Source organism: Blennius ocellaris, assembly GCF_963422515.1.
Source record: "Blennius ocellaris genome assembly, chromosome: 5".
Classification (NCBI taxonomy): domain Eukaryota; kingdom Metazoa; phylum Chordata; class Actinopteri; order Blenniiformes; family Blenniidae; genus Blennius; species Blennius ocellaris.
In genome coordinates, this window is record NC_137654.1 from 30,297,504 (window position 1) to 30,312,575 (window position 15,072).

Below are 15,072 nucleotides of genomic sequence, written 5' to 3' on the forward strand. Positions count from 1 at the left end.
GAAGTCAGTTCTGAAGCGTTAGCATGTACTAGCATCTTATATTAGCAACTATTGTTCTGGCCGTTCAGTTCCCGATGTTGGACCAGAGATTTAGAGCCAAGACTAAAGATCATTGGTGTGGGATGGCTGAGAATCCTTACGAAGTTTGGTCCCGTGGAGGGAACGTTTACGTTTCACAAAACTGGGAAGGAAGCCTGGAAAACAGCACGACTGTGTGCAAAATATGGAATTCAAATCGTTGCACAACCTCAAGACTGAACACGCGGCCGCAAGCTAACGTTAGTGCTAAAATTATATTGATTAAACAAAAAAAAAACCAACAACACACAAACTGCTTGTAATGAAGAAAAACTCAGAAATGTATTCATTTCCAAATCACGTCTTCTGTTTATTACTAAAAGGACGAAACCCCGCGGAGCTCAAAAACAACAAAAACACCCGAAGAGCGCCGAGATCCCCCGAGACGGAGAGGATAGAGGAAATTATTTTCACAGTCAGTGTGTGGGTGTGTCCGAGCAAACACTTTTAAATAATACAAATAAACATTTTTTTATCATGGAGAGACCCACGCTCACTTTTACACTTACAAGACGCTCAACGACCAGGTTGGATTGTTGTTACGGGTGACTGTCAAAATAAGAGTACAAAATCCCAGCAGAACATGGACTCGGAGTCATGACACCAAAAGAGGAGACTTTGTTCTGGTCGTCTCTACTGAGCATGTGCAGAAGAATTAATTACTACGGCCGTGGCCCTGAGGTCCTCGTAATGCGTCGTCGTACACGATGTCCCCGTATAGCACTTTGACACACACACACACACACACACACACACACACACACACACACACACACACACACACACACACACACACACACACACACACACACACACACACACACACACACACACACACACACACACACACACACACCTCCCTGAATTAGGAAAAAAAAGTTCTTCTGAGCAAATAAACAAGAGAAAAAACACAAAAACAAGACACACATTAAGCGACAAACGCAACAATCATTGTTGAATAAATAAAGCACAACCACCTCAGAAACACACCGACTCTTCTGCCGAGTCGTGTTGAAACCTGCCGAGTCATGACTCGTTAACAGCGTTACGGAGCCGGAGCCTCAACAGGAAGTAAAAAAACAGTGCAACTTTTTGAAACAAAAAACAAAAAACAAAAAAAACAAACCAGATCCGGGCGTTGAGCTCCGCCCTTCGTTTCAAAACCACTTTATTATTCCATGTTTGACCTGCGGGCGGTTCGATCACTGCACACGCCTCCTTTTTCGAACTCTTTTCTCAAAAACAAATTCACAAACAATCGTAAAAAAAGAAAAGTGTGTCGGGGTGGCGCCACCTGCAGGTCAAACGTGGACCAAACATAAAGGAGAAGTTAAAGCAGTGTGTGTGTGTGTGTGTGTGTGAGCATTTTAAATGTTTGAGTTTCCCGTTTCTCATCTTTGATGTTAAAAAAAAAAAAAATGTTTCTGTAACACCCGTCTTTCTGCTTTGGGGTTCTCGGGTGTGTGGATGTTGGAGGAGTTCTCCGGTCTGACCCGGGTCCTCACACGCCGCTGTGCTTCCTGATCCAGTCGCGGTACCTGCTCACCCGGGTGTAGACGCCCGGCGTGTTCCTGCGGGCGCAGCCGTCGCCCCAGCTCACCACGCCGGCCTGGAAGACCCGCCCACTGGGGCCGGTGACGGACAGCGGGCCCCCGGAGTCGCCCTGGGGGAGGGGGAGGGGGGAGGGGGAGAGGGAGGGACATGAAGTGTTAAACTGCAGATACGGACAAATGCAAAGTCTTTCCTTCTTTTGATCCTTTTGTAACGGCAAGAATTTGCCATTTGTCTATTCTGAAATTTACATATTAAAGGAAATCAGATATTATTATATTTGCAAAAAAACAAAAACAAACCCCTCAGTCACCTGTATCTAGATATCGTATTTTTATTCAGGATAAAAACAATTTGTCATCATCTGGAAATTGTTTTGGGTTTACGTATCTAAAGTATCACTTCACATAAATTGGACACCTTTATTGTGAAAGGTGTTGCGTCATGTGACCTCCACAGATTGCATTAATAAATTCTGACTAAAGGGCGGTTCTGAATGTCATTTTTGACGATCGAGTGTTTTTAGATCAGCCTCTTGTCAGTTTTCATCTTTATACTTAAAAAAAAAAAAAAAAATCCCATGTCGGGCCGGATTAGATGCTCTGGCGGGCCGGTTCTGGCCCCCGGGCCGCATGTTTGACACCCCTGGTGTAAGAGCATCTCCCTCCCACTGAAGCAGCTCCCCCGCCTCGCGTCACCGATCCGAGCTGTGATTGGCCGGTACCTGACAGGCGTCCACGCCGCCCTTCAGCACGCCGGCGCACAGCATCCTGTCGGTGACGTCGTCGCTCATCAGACTCTGGCACACGGTGCTGTTGACGATGCGGACCTGCGCCTTCTGCAGGACGGCGGCGCGAACACCTGGCGGCAGTGTCGTCACAGAGAGGGGGCGTGGTTACCATGACGACGAGGCTGAAACGCAATCTCAAACGCTACGTTTGCCTGTAACTGTAACGTCTTATTGTCGGTTTGTCGTGACGCCGTGGTCGTAAAAGAAAAGACTTGTGCTCATTGTTGGCAGGTCTTTCCGTTTGTTTACATATTTTGTGTCGTTGCATTATTTGGTCCAGTGTTTTGCAACCTTTTTGAGCCAAGGCACACTTTTTTGTTTGGAAAAACCTCGAGTCACACCACCACCACCCGAAAATGTTAAAATGTTAAACTCTGTAGCCTCTATTAACAATATAAAGTCTTTCTCATCAAAGTTTTATCAACAGGAATCCAGTAAATCCAGAAACCAAGGACGTTTTTTTAATAGTGACTCCGTCAGTGTGAAACCTGGACCTGATGGATGAAGAGCTGAGATCCTGGTTCACATTCTTCCTTTTCAAAAACTTCTCCATCACTGTCACTGACACAGTACTTTGATACAAGATGGTAGCAGGAGGTGGAGATGAACCACACTGACGTCTGTCACTTTACATTTCACCGGCAAAGTTCTGTGCTGCCCTCTAGTGGCGAAGAGTATTGTAAGCGATCACGGAGTTGGTCGCTGCAGGGCATGATGGGAGTTCAGGTTATGTGTTGCCGGAGGTTATGGAGGGTTATTGTCGGGGTTGTTGTTGTGTGTTGGTTTGCGCTTGTGTTGTGTTTTTGTTCCTCGGTTCAGAGAGTTCATTATTTCATCTAGTTTGGTTTGTTGGTTGTTGGTGTGCAACCATGAGTGAGAAATGTGTTGTGTGGAGTCTCATCCTGTTATGACGTTCCGGTTGCGCGTGTTCATGTCAAAATAAAAGCTTCTGGCGATCAGCTGGCAGAATAGAATCTCGACTCGGTCTCACCTCCCTCCCTGGTGTTGCCCCAGCCGGTGATCCAGGCCTCTTGGCCTGCCGGGAAGTCGTGGCTGACGGAGGGCAGGCAGATGGGCCAGATGTTCTGGTTGAGCGGCACGTCGCCGTCCAGCTCCATGAGGGCGATGTCGTTGTCGAAGGTCATGGGGTTGTAGTCGCCGTGGGCGACGATGCGCCTCACGCTCCTGGTCACCGTCCACTCGTTGACCTGGCCCTGCATGTGCAGCCCCAGCTGCACCTGCCACTGGTCGGCCTGCGAGTACCTGCAAGGCGCCACGCCGTTAAAAGGCTGGCCGGTGGGACCGAAGGGGGGGGCGGAGGGGGGGCGGAGCTCCTACCTGCTGCCACCGCTGTCCTGCACGCAGTGGGCGGCGGTCATCACCCAGCCGCGGCTCAGCACCGAGGCGCCGCAGACGTGGCCCGACCCGGCGACCTGCAGGCTCACCTGCCACGGCCACTCGCCCGGCCGGGAGTCCTGACCGCCCACGATCCGAGAGCTGCGGTACGGCCGCATCCCGCACTCTGACACGCACACGCTCAGACTCAACGCCATGGGGGAAACTCTATGTGTGCGTGTGTGTGTGTGTGTGTGTGTGTGTGTGTGTGTCGTACCACACTCGGCCTCGTCGGAGTCGTCCTCGCAGTCCGGCTCGCCGTCACACTCTGGGTTCACCTTGCTGATGCAGTGTCCGTTGGCGCAGCGGTAGGTGAACTCTGAGCACTGCTGCAGTACCAGCGCTGCATGACAGGGGGCGCACCGTCAACGTCCGCCACCAACGACTCAAGAACTCGCAACCAAAAAAAAACAAAAAACAAAAAAAAAACCCCGACTTGAGTGGCTTCGTTTCCAACCGTCGTTTCAGGTTCCCGCCTTTATGAAGAACTTAGTTCATAGTAGTTTCTCTGACCTTTGACCTCAGCAGCAGAGGTCAGAGCCTGAAACTCACCTGATGGGTTCATTTTGTACAACAACAACAAACAAAAAAAAAACGTTTAAATTTCTTACATTTTTCACACGTGGACTCGTCCGACCCGTCGGCACAGTCGTCTTCTCCGTTACACTTTAGCGCCAGCGCCACGCAGCGGCCGTTCCTGCAGGAGAACTCTTCTTCTTTACATTTCCCTGCAGGAATAAAAAAAAAAAGACATTAATTCTATGTTCGTCTCAGTGTGAGCATCTAATATATCATTCATGTGGAGCGAATGTTCTGTAACTCAATTAGCACCTAAATGCTAATGTGGGCTGTGACTCAGCAAACTATAAACATTCATCAGTACATGCTAACATGAGCATATAGCGGGTTAGCACAGCTGATTTTGAGCACGTGTGGTGGTATAGAATGTTTATTCACAACTGGACTGGATATATTTTTTTGCTTATTTGGTATTATGAACATTTTCAGACCCTCCAGAGGAGTTTTTCCCAAACGTGTAAATTTCCGTTTTGACATTTAAAAGGACTTTGGGGAAAGGTCTGTCATGTCTGGATCTTATGTACTTTGTCCTGATGTAGTCAATATAACTAGGTCAGGGGTCGGCAACCCGCGGCTCTTTGGTCCCTCCACTGCGGCTCCTGGAGCCTCGGTCCCACTGCAGTTCATCCTGAAGTCCTGCTACAAAGAGTAGGGTAAAATGTAGGGTCGTGAACGATGCAGCGATGTGACGTCATAACGCAACAAAAACGGCGTGAAGATCGTAGAATCGCGGCTGCAGGTCATGACAGCGGCTCAACTGGTGTCTGAAGCTGGGAGCTTCCTGTACCTTTCACAGTAAAAGCCGACAGTTCCAGGAGGTTCATTACAGACTTATTGAGAGTGACGGAACATTCTAGTGAATTACACAACAACTACAGGACATTAAAGACACACCATCACACTCATGGTTCTAACAATCCACATCTCACACATTTATCTTCCATTTTAATAATGTGTAGCGATAAAGGAGCTGAGAGCTGCAATGCATTATGGGAGTTTCTGTTTGTCGTGTTTTAAATGTAATTATTGGGGGTTATATTAGGTTTGTAGTGTCGGTAATAATTGTGTTTTTGTTGCTTAGTTCATGTAGTTTAGTTTATTAGTTGTAAGTCGTCAACCAGCGGTGAAGAAGGTTTTGTGTGTCGTGTCCTCCTGGCATGGTCTTCCTGTAGGACTGTCAAAATAAAATGTGTGTTGTGTTCAGTTGGAAACGGGACCAAATGGCTCTATGAGCAGTAAAGGTTGCCGACCCCTGAACTAGGTTAAACGAGTGAAACGTCAACGTGCTTGTTGCGTCGCCTGCGTTCGGACGCACCACAGTCGTCTTCATCGGTTTCGTCCCCGCAGTCGTCGAAGCCGTCGCACATCCAGAACTTGGGTTTGCAGCGGCCGTTGTTGCACTTCACCTGCGACGCCTCGCACTCTGCGCAGACACAGCCGAGAGTTCAGGAGAATCCCCCGACGCTAACCCCCCCCCCCCCCCCCCCCCCCCCCGACGAGGTGCCGAACTCAAACCGGCCGGACCGACTCACGGCAGTTCTCCTCGTCGCTGTCGTCGCCACAGTCGCTGTATCCGTCGCACTCCAGGGTCTCGTTGATGCACAGGTTGTTCCGGCACTGAAACCTTCCCGGACACGCTGGCCAACGACACCAACACCACACTGTCACCGGCCTGACACACCGCCGCCTCGGCTTCACAGACGGTCACTTAGCTTACGGTTGTTGGGGACGAAGGCCTCGTACTCGGCGGTGAAGCCCTGGTCCACGTAGGACGAGTCGGAGTGGAACTCCACGGTCATGGTGTTGTACTGGCTGGCGATCACGGAGTTCTTCAGGTTCCTGCCGCACAGTCTGGAGACGGAGGCGTCAGAGAGACGGAGGCGTCAGGGGGTCATCGCAACCGGACTTTTGGTTTAAGGTGCGACACTTGACCAAAGACAGAAAGAAGAAAATGGCCAGCACATGTAACTTGTGTGATATAAACGACAGAACAACGGGCAGCGACTTTTAACGTCTCTGGAGTCCGATGGGAAATTCATTTCACCGCCTTTTCGTTTGCTTCGTCTCGCGACACTTCCAGGAGGCCACAACATCATCCGAGGCTCTCATTGGTTTATTTATGACCTGTTGGTCACGGGAAGGACCTCACTGGTTTTTGGTTGGATCTTGTTTGACTCAAGCTGGTTTTTTTCTGTTTGGAATTGGGGCTTGTTGGTCTTTAGTGGAATCATGTTGGTCCTGACTTTTTTGGGTTGGACTCTTGAATCTGACTCAGCCTGCCCTTTAGATAATGACTCCTCTTGGATCTCTTTGATCTTCAGAAGGATATTCTTGGGACAAATTCAACAGGATCCTGTTTGTTCTGACTCGTCCTCACTTGGGCCTTTTTCACTCGAGATAAATCTGGTGTTTGGAGTTGGTTCTTCTTGTTCTTTATGTTGGTCTTCCGAGAAAATCCTCTTCCTGTTCCCCTCTAATGCGACAACTTTAGCGACAACAGACACAACCGACTGACCTTTGACCGTTGACCTTGACGTAATCCTTGAGGCATTGCTCACTTTCATTCCCCACAAAGAACTTGTTGAACTGAACCTTCACAAACTTCTCTGTTGGCACCTGCAAACAAAAACATGACGTGGTTTCAGCTGTTACTCATTTTACATACTCGACACACCTTAAATACCAAATCCACCCATCAGAGAAACCGCAGGTGTGTTCAGGAGCAACAAACAGACACCAAACAGTCTTCTAAGGATTATAAACGATTAGACTGGGAACTGAGTTTCTGATCCTGCAATTTCAATTAAAACTGTTAGTAAGATGCTAATGCTAATGTAACAGCCGGCTACGGCACAGTCACAAGACCTTAACGTTAAAATCAGCTTTTATGTTTCACTTTAAAGGGGTCATATTAGGTAACAATCACTTTCACTGGTTTTCCAGCAGAACTAATCGTCCCAATACCTGGAAGTGAAGAAAGTGTGTTCTCTCTCTCTCTCTCTCTCTCTCTCTCTCTGGCTTGTTCCAGGTTTTAAAAAGTGTGTTGCTCCAAGCAGCCAATCAGAAATCAAACCCTATATAGTGTCATCGGGGGGTTCAGCCAATCACAATCAAGGTAGGCTCCTCCCCCTTTCACTACTCCCACAATCAGGCAGCTCTGCTCCGGCACATGGCGCCACGAGAGGAAGTACTTCCTCCATCTTCCCATAGATGGGCGGAGCCAGTCCAGCTCACACAGACACAGCAGTTTCTGAATGCAGCTCCTATGATCCGATATTTTAATGATTTTTGGACCAACGAGATCAAGAGGAGGAGGTGAAAAGCTGGAGAATATGACCCAACTGCCCACCGGCCACCGGCCACTGGCCGTGGAACGTCAGAAGACGACGACTAGTTGAAACCAAATCAGTGTTAAACTACATCAGATCCAGTCCATAAACTCGTCCAACGCCAGTTATGAGCCAGAGTGAAACCAGGGCATGGCAGGTCAAAGGGCGTAAGCAGGTTGGAGACACTCTCCAAGCAGGGTCCGGGTTCTCGTCTCACCTGGATGCTCCACACACAGGAGGTCTGTGGCGGGTAGTTGGAGGGGAAGAAGGGCGAGGAGAAGGAGCCTTTGTCTGCAGTCAGAGTCCCTCCACACTCTGAGGACACAAGAGACGCGTCAGTTCGTCTGCCTGTCGCACAGATTTGAGTATTTTAGAGCTGGACGCCCGTCTTCGCACAACGCCGAGAGTCTTACCGAGCTCCTTCAGCGGCATCTGAGAACATTTGGCTCTGAAGCCAGGGAAGTTTCTCTCCTGGCTGGTGACCAGCGTGAGCAGCATGACGGTGCCGGAGGACAGGAAGGAGAGCGAGTGGTGGGGGAATCCGCACTGTCTGCGTGGACAGGGATTTGCAAAAGGCATTACTGTAAAGTAATCAGTAACTTAAGTCGTCTTCGGGGTTGTGAAGTGCCTCACTCGGTGAGCGCCCGGTTCTCGATGGGGGCCAGAGAGTCGTAGATCTTGATGAAGTCCTGCTGACAGTCGTCCTCCAGGATCAGCGTGTGGAAGTCCAGCCGGACCCGGTGACCCGGGTCGGCCCGGAGCCTCCACTGCAGGAACGCGTTGGGAGGGTAGGTGGAGTCCGGGAACCCTGGAGACTGGACCTGGTCCTCCTCGCTGACGTGGACGTTAAAGAACTCCTTCTCTGGAAGCAGTTTACAAATAGAAATTTAGACTCCGGCCAACTCCGATCTGCTGTAAATAACCTCGACCAATAGGTGGCGCCACTGCAACACATGTGAGTGAATGATGTGTCAGGAAGCTAAAGGAGTTAGCCTTGACGCTACAGGAAATAGCCTTGAAGCTAAAAGCATTAGCTTTGAAGCTACAGGAAATACCCTTGAAACTACAGGAAATAGCCTTGAAGATGAAAGCCTAAGCTTTGAAGCTCCAGGAAATACCCTTGAAACTGCAGGAAGATGAAAGCCTTAGCTTTGAAGCTACAGGAAATACCCTTGAAACTACAGGAAATAGCCTTGAAGCTAAAAGCATTAGCTTTGAAGCTACAGGAAATACCCTTGAAACTACAGGAAATAGCCTTGAAGATGAAAGCCTTAGCTTTCAAGCTACAGGAAATACCCTTGAAACAACAGGAAATAGCCTTGAAGCTAAAAGCATTAGCTTTGAAGCTACAGGAAATACCCTTGAAACTACAGGAAATAGCCTTGAAGATGAAAGCCTTAGCTTTGAAGCTACAGGAAACAGGCTTGACGCTAAAGGAATTTCTAAAAGTGGAAGACTTTTGTTGTGTTTTCAGTGTCTGTTTACACGACAACGGTGTTCTGAGCCACTGAAAACCATTCTTGGAAAAAAGTTCTTTGCTGCATGTGTGTGTGTGGTTTCATGACAAAAACACTAGTGGCCAAACATGCTAAATACATAAACATGAAATATTTCTGAAACAAAAATGTGAAAACGAAGTGTTTTCACTGGAAACGTGGCCTGAAGTTGACGGGTCAGCATTTTAAAAAAAAGACAACCTCACTGCCACACCTTCACATTGAATCAATACACGTTAACGAACTATCCGATAAACTATCCGAGCCGTATTCTCACCCAGTATGGAGGTCCTGGTCAGACGCGGGTCGATGGCTGTGAACGACAAACCAGGAATCAGCGGTTTGAGTCTGATCATGTGACCCTCAGCGCCACAATTCTACAACTGGAGTTGTTTCAAAAAAATAAATCGGTTTTAATGTGGTGACGTTTGGGCGTTTTGACCTCGGGAGACGACGTTGCTGACTTGCAGGGCGTCGGCCGGCTTCAGCAGCAGGCGGCCCTGCCGGCCCTGCGGCGCCGCGGCCGCCGGATCCAGAGACTCCATGGCTTCGTCCAGCGACGCCTGCTGCGGGATCGGGACGTCGAACTCCGACTCGTAGTACACGACCATACCGTCACCGTCACTGCTGCCCGGACTGCAACCAGAGACGACCGGGGGAGGGGTCACAGAGAGGAGGAAGAGGAGGAGGAGGAGGAGGAGGAGGAGGAGAAGGAGCAGGAGGAGCAGGAGGAGCAGGAGGAAGATGAAGAGGAGGAGGAGCAGGTGGAGGAGGAGCAGGAGGAGGAAGAGGAGGAGGAGCAGGTGGAGGAGGAGCAGGTGGAGGAGGAGCAGGAGGCGGAGGAGGAGGAGGAGGAGCAGGAGGAAGAGGAGCAGCAGGAGGAGGAGCAGGAGGAGCCGGAGGAGGAGGAAGAGGAGGAGCAGGAGCAGGAGGAAGAGGAGCAGCAGGAGGAAGAGGAGGAGGAGGAGGAGCAGGAAGAGGAGGAGGAGCAGGAGGAAGAGGAGGAGGAGGAGGAGGAGGAGGAGGAAGAGGATGAGGAGGAGGAGGAAGAGGAGGAGGAAGAGGAGGAGCAGGAGGAAGAGGAGGAGGAGCAGGTGGAGGAGGAGCAGGAGGAAAAGGAGGAGGAAGAGGAGCAGGAGCAGGAGCAGGAGCAGGAGCAGGAGCAGGAGCAGGAGCAGGAGCAGGAGCAGGAGGAGCAGAAGGAGCAGGAGGAAGAGGAGGAGAGGAGCAGGAGGAGCAGGAGGAGGAGGGGGAGGAGGAGCAGAAGGAGCAGGAGGAAGAGGAGGAGAGGAGCAGGAGGAGGAGCAGACTGTACCTGAAGGCCTGCACTGAGCAGCTCTGGTAATATTTCTTCAGCACCGAGTTTTTGGAGTAAATCAGTTTGAGCTGAAAGAAAACAAAAAAAAAGAAAGGAGGATGAGTTACCATGGTTACCCGAAGGACAGGCGGTAGAAGAGACGTCCCCCAGTCCTCCCATGATGCCGCGGGGCAGCTTCACCTGGCGGCCCACCAGAGCGGCCATGTTGGCGAACTCGGGGCTGACGGGGTCTTCGTAGGCCGGCTGGAAGCTCCGCTGGCTGATCGCCATGGAGCCGATGTAAACTCTCTTCACCCGGAGGTCACTGCGTACTGAACAAAACTTTATTTAAACACTGCGTACTGAACAAAACTTTATTTAAACACTGCGGACTGAACAAAACTTTACTTAAACATTGAGAAACTATAGAAAACGTTATTTAACCACTGTGTACTGAACAAAACTTTATTTAAACACTGAGAAACTATAGAAAACTTTATTTAAACACTGCGTACTGAAGAAAACTTTATTTAAACACCGCGGACAAACTTTATTTAAACACTGGGTACTGAAGAAAACTTTACTTAAACATTGAGAAACTATAGAAAACTTTATTTAACCACTGTGTACTGAAGAAAACTTTATTTAAACACTGCGGACAAACTTTATTTAAACACTGCGTACTGAAGAAAAATGTATTTAAACACTTGAGTACTGAAGAAAACTTTATTTAAACACTGCCGACTGAAGAAAACTTTATTTAAACTCAGCATACTGAAGAAAACTTTATTTAAACACTGAGAAACTATAGAAAACTTTATTTAAACACTGCGTACTGATAAAAACTTTATTTAAACACTGAGAATGGAAGGAAAACTTTATTTAAACACTGAGAAACTATAGAAAACTTTATTTAAACAATGAGAATGGAAGGAAAACTTTATTTAAACACGGAGAAACTATAGAAAACTTTATTTACACACTGTAGACTGAGGGGAAAAACTTTACAAATATTCAGTCGTAAACGAAAACTTTATCGAAACACACGCGAAGCAATAACTCTGTCTGTGTGTGTGTGTGTGTGTGTGTGTGTGTGTGTGTGTGTGTGTGTGTGTGTGTGTGTGTGTACGTACAGTGGTAGTGCCACACCAGCAGGCCGGTGAGCAGCGCCAGCGCGGCGGCGGCCGCCAGCAGGCCGACGCCCACCCAGACTCTCCTCCTGTAACCGGGTTTCTTCTCCAGGGTCTTGGAGTCGGGAGCCGGCAGGAAGTGAAGAATCTCGTCCAGCTCCTGGAGACACAACAACACAACAACACATAAACACATGAACACATGAACACAGAAATCCACATGTAGAAATAAATTGAACGAAATTATATCAAAAGTAATGAAATTGGTGCTAAAATTTAAATTCTAATGTGACGAAGCCAATATTTCTAAACCTCATCCTAAATAATTTTACATTTTACTAAAACCCTTGAATTTCAAGCAGATGATGTGAAAACATATAATGTAATAAGTTATACAATTTAACGTTCAGTTGAAATTGTGTAACTTATTTTTAAATGATTACTAAACAAATAGATTACCTGGAAACTAGTATATGTTTGTCTGAAACTATTTCAATTTAGTTTAAAAACCAGACAAATTTCACTGAAACCTATTAAATATAGTTAATTATTTTATGTCTCTTTAAAGGATAGTAATTAGATTTGAAATAATTTAAAAACATGTCGAAATTAGCTTGAGACTATAATAAATGAGTCAATAAATGAATGGGAAGTGTTTTTAATTATTAGTTTTGAATTAAATGAATCAATTCAATGAAAAAAACAAGTTTATTAAATGAATAATGAGCCTGGGTTTGTTTAGAAGCTAGAACTAATTGGTAACGTCGCCCCCTCTGGTCAGCTGACGAACTGCAGCAGCGTGTGTTTTAGTCTTAAGGACAGTTTTGCGGTTCCTAAGAGGTAATCTGGTAACTCCAAACTTTAATAAGTTAGTTTCATGAGATAAACGTGTTCACGTGTTAAGAAATAACCAGTGGAACAATTGAAAAGTTTGTTTCGTGAAGTATGTCCTATGGCAAGCCGGATAAGACCGACGCATAATCCTTATTGGATTAATTATGTACTTAGTAAACTCACACCGCGTCCGTTAAGAGTGTTTATCTTCCATCACCTGCTGGTTCGTAGTTTAAATTACTTGAATGACTGAATTCTCAAATATTCATTGTTTCAAAAATACTCATCTTCTCCTGACGATGGCTTCATTACAAAAACAAACAACAGCACCCACTAGTGGCCAAACATGTTAACTACATCGTTTTCAGCGTTTCAGTGGACATCGACAACGAAAATAAAAAAAAAATAATAAATAACGATGCGATTTCACTTGAAACAAGAACAAAACAAATCTGAATGGTTAAAGTTTCGGTTTTGTTTTCTAAACTGTATTTATTGATCAAATTTTGATCTGAATTATGAGAAACTACCACGTCAATAAAGCTACATTTCTGGATATATATATATATATATATATATATATATATATATATATATCAAGAAAAAACAACTGGCAGCACGGGATGGTGCGGCTGTGACGTCACAGACGTGCAGGTCACTCACCTGTCTGGGGCTGAACTTCTGTCCGGAGTCCATTAAGTCCATGTCGGTACCGTCCGGGCTGCCTCGGGTCCCGGGGGGTTCAAAGAGTCGGTGGTTCCCCGCTGGTGACCGTCCGGTTTACCGGAGAGTCTGTTCCGCCGTCATGGCTGGCGGCAGGTGACGTCACCGGGAGCCTCGAACAAAAAAAACAAAAGAAAAACCCCAAACAAAGCAGAAGCTTCTGACGGTAACGTCCCCGTGTGTGTGACGTCTCGGTGGGGGGGGGGGTATAAACCGGTAACGGCGTGGGCGCTGGTCCCCGGTGCGTCACGGAGCGGGTTTCTGCACCAGGAAGCGGGTGGGAGCGGATACCTGTGCGGCTCCCGTCAGCCACCGCGGCGGGCGGCGTCAGGTGCGCGGCTCGGCGCCGCGGTGCGTTCACGGACCGCAATCTGACGCTGAGCCGCCGGAGAGAGAAAGTAGGAATTTTGTAAGATTCGTGTGAGTGGAGAGATGGGAGCTGTAATGAGCAGAGGCGGCCAGCAGAGGGCGGCGTTTCGTTTCTACTGACAACAAGACAATTCAGGCGATCTGGACGTTTACTAACAACAACAACAACGTAATAACAACCTGATTTGTTATAAAATATAACGTAATTAAACCCGAAATGTAGTAACTGGTCAATAATGTCAAATGATTTAACAAGAATTTAATTTAAATCTGATCTTAATATGTTTAATGTTATATATATTATTTTGTACTGATAATCAGAGAAATAAATTACAGATTATTGAGACAATAAAGTACTTGGGCTACAACACTCATACATAAATACCACAAACTGTATAAAGATGTATGTACAAACCAATTTTTTAAAACTCATTCTTTCAGTGTTATTCAATGATGTGTGATTAAAAAGAATGTAAAAAATTATTATAACATTAAACATTGAAGGTGTTTAAGTTTTGGCCGCTGCAGGTCTTGTTACATTATTTACCAGTTACTACATTTTAAGGTTTTATTTTATCATAATATATAAAACATTTGGGCCTTGGAAACTGAATATTTCCAGCGACGCTTCATATCCTGCAGCCGAAGACAAGACAAGTTTAAAAGTGAACGTTTTCTTTGATTTGACGCCTTTATTTATTTAGAGTTGCTAAGAATTAAGGTTCATAGAAGATTCCACAGGAACTGCTTGTAGAACAGTGGGGTCATCATACAAAAACTGCAATTTCTTAAAATTAATGAAAAAATTAATAAAAATGCAAATGGTCTCCTGTCACAAACATGTTTTATGAGGAATACCTAGAATCTGAAACTATAACAACTCTTCGTTTTAAAGATTTTGAAGAATAACAACCCAATATAGTGCAAAAACGCATTGATTTGAATTGGTGGTCATTTTTGACCCCACTGGAGGAAGAGTGTAGGAATTGGTTGGTTGTGCATCCAAGGGTTAAATAAATAAACAAACAAACAGCGTAGGTGTTTCTATGTTAATCTGTCGCCGCTTTGAATCGACGTTTCTGTGATGGAGGCGAGAAAAAGACGAACGACAGCCGGTTCTGGTTTCTGTTCTTTATTAGTGGAATGGAATAATACACGTCTGTGCTTTATGCTGTTTTCTCCTTCCTTCGCTACTCAAGCGCTCCGAGACTGAAACCCTCCCTCCCCCTCCCCCTCCCCCACCCCCACCATCCCACCTTCGACCTCTGAAGTGCCGATCGCGTTCACCGCCGGGCGTCACTTCCTGTCAGTGACCTCGGGTTGGAGGTCGTGTGCTTCGTCAGGTTCCCTCGTCTTTTAACGGACTGAAGTCGTGACGACGGAGCAGCACTTCAGAGTCTCTCCAAATAAAATGACGATAATAAATTAAAACTCTAAAATTTAAAGAACAGCAGTTTGGTGTTCAAAAAAAAAAAAAAAAAAGCAGATTCACGCCTCCGTC

The 15,072-nt window shown here is 46.8% G+C and overlaps 1 protein-coding gene across 2 annotated transcripts; it reads right to left on the reverse strand.

Moving 5' to 3' along the window:
• Positions 1 to 744: 744 nt before the first annotated feature.
• On the reverse strand, positions 745 to 13,437 carry LOC308130372 (suppressor of tumorigenicity 14 protein homolog). 2 transcript variants are annotated; one of them, XM_080496705.1, is made up of 19 exons: positions 13,143 to 13,437; positions 11,649 to 11,805; positions 10,717 to 10,847; positions 10,534 to 10,604; positions 9,661 to 9,854; positions 9,496 to 9,531; positions 8,356 to 8,584; positions 8,136 to 8,272; positions 7,940 to 8,037; positions 6,909 to 7,009; positions 6,111 to 6,244; positions 5,926 to 6,030; positions 5,709 to 5,816; positions 4,426 to 4,542; positions 4,032 to 4,157; positions 3,758 to 3,941; positions 3,411 to 3,682; positions 2,354 to 2,490; positions 745 to 1,741 (listed from the first exon to the last, which is right to left on the reverse strand). In XM_080496705.1, the coding sequence occupies exons 1-19, from the start codon at positions 13,182 to 13,184 to the stop codon at positions 1,580 to 1,582; spliced, it is 2,541 nt and encodes an 846-aa protein (XP_080352831.1). In that variant the 5' UTR covers positions 13,185 to 13,437; the 3' UTR covers positions 745 to 1,579. The 2 variants fall into 2 exon arrangements, with proteins under 2 accessions (XP_080352831.1, XP_080352830.1); XM_080496704.1 differs by having other exon boundaries at positions 3,758 to 4,157.
• Positions 13,438 to 15,072: the final 1,635 nt, after the last annotated feature.

Excerpts from the sequence above, each read along its gene's own strand:
- LOC308130372 (XM_080496704.1), bottom strand. The coding sequence starts at position 13,184 with ATGGACTTAATGGACTCCGGACAGAAGTTCAGCCCCAGACAG. Across the intron at positions 8,273-8,355 it reads GAGAACCGGGCGCTCACCGA|ACAGTGCGGATTCCCCCACC; the intron begins GTGAGGCACTTC and ends CTGTCCACGCAG. Across the intron at positions 7,010-7,939 it reads CCTGTGTGTGGAGCATCCAG|GTGCCAACAGAGAAGTTTGT; the intron begins GTGAGACGAGAA and ends TTTTGTTTGCAG.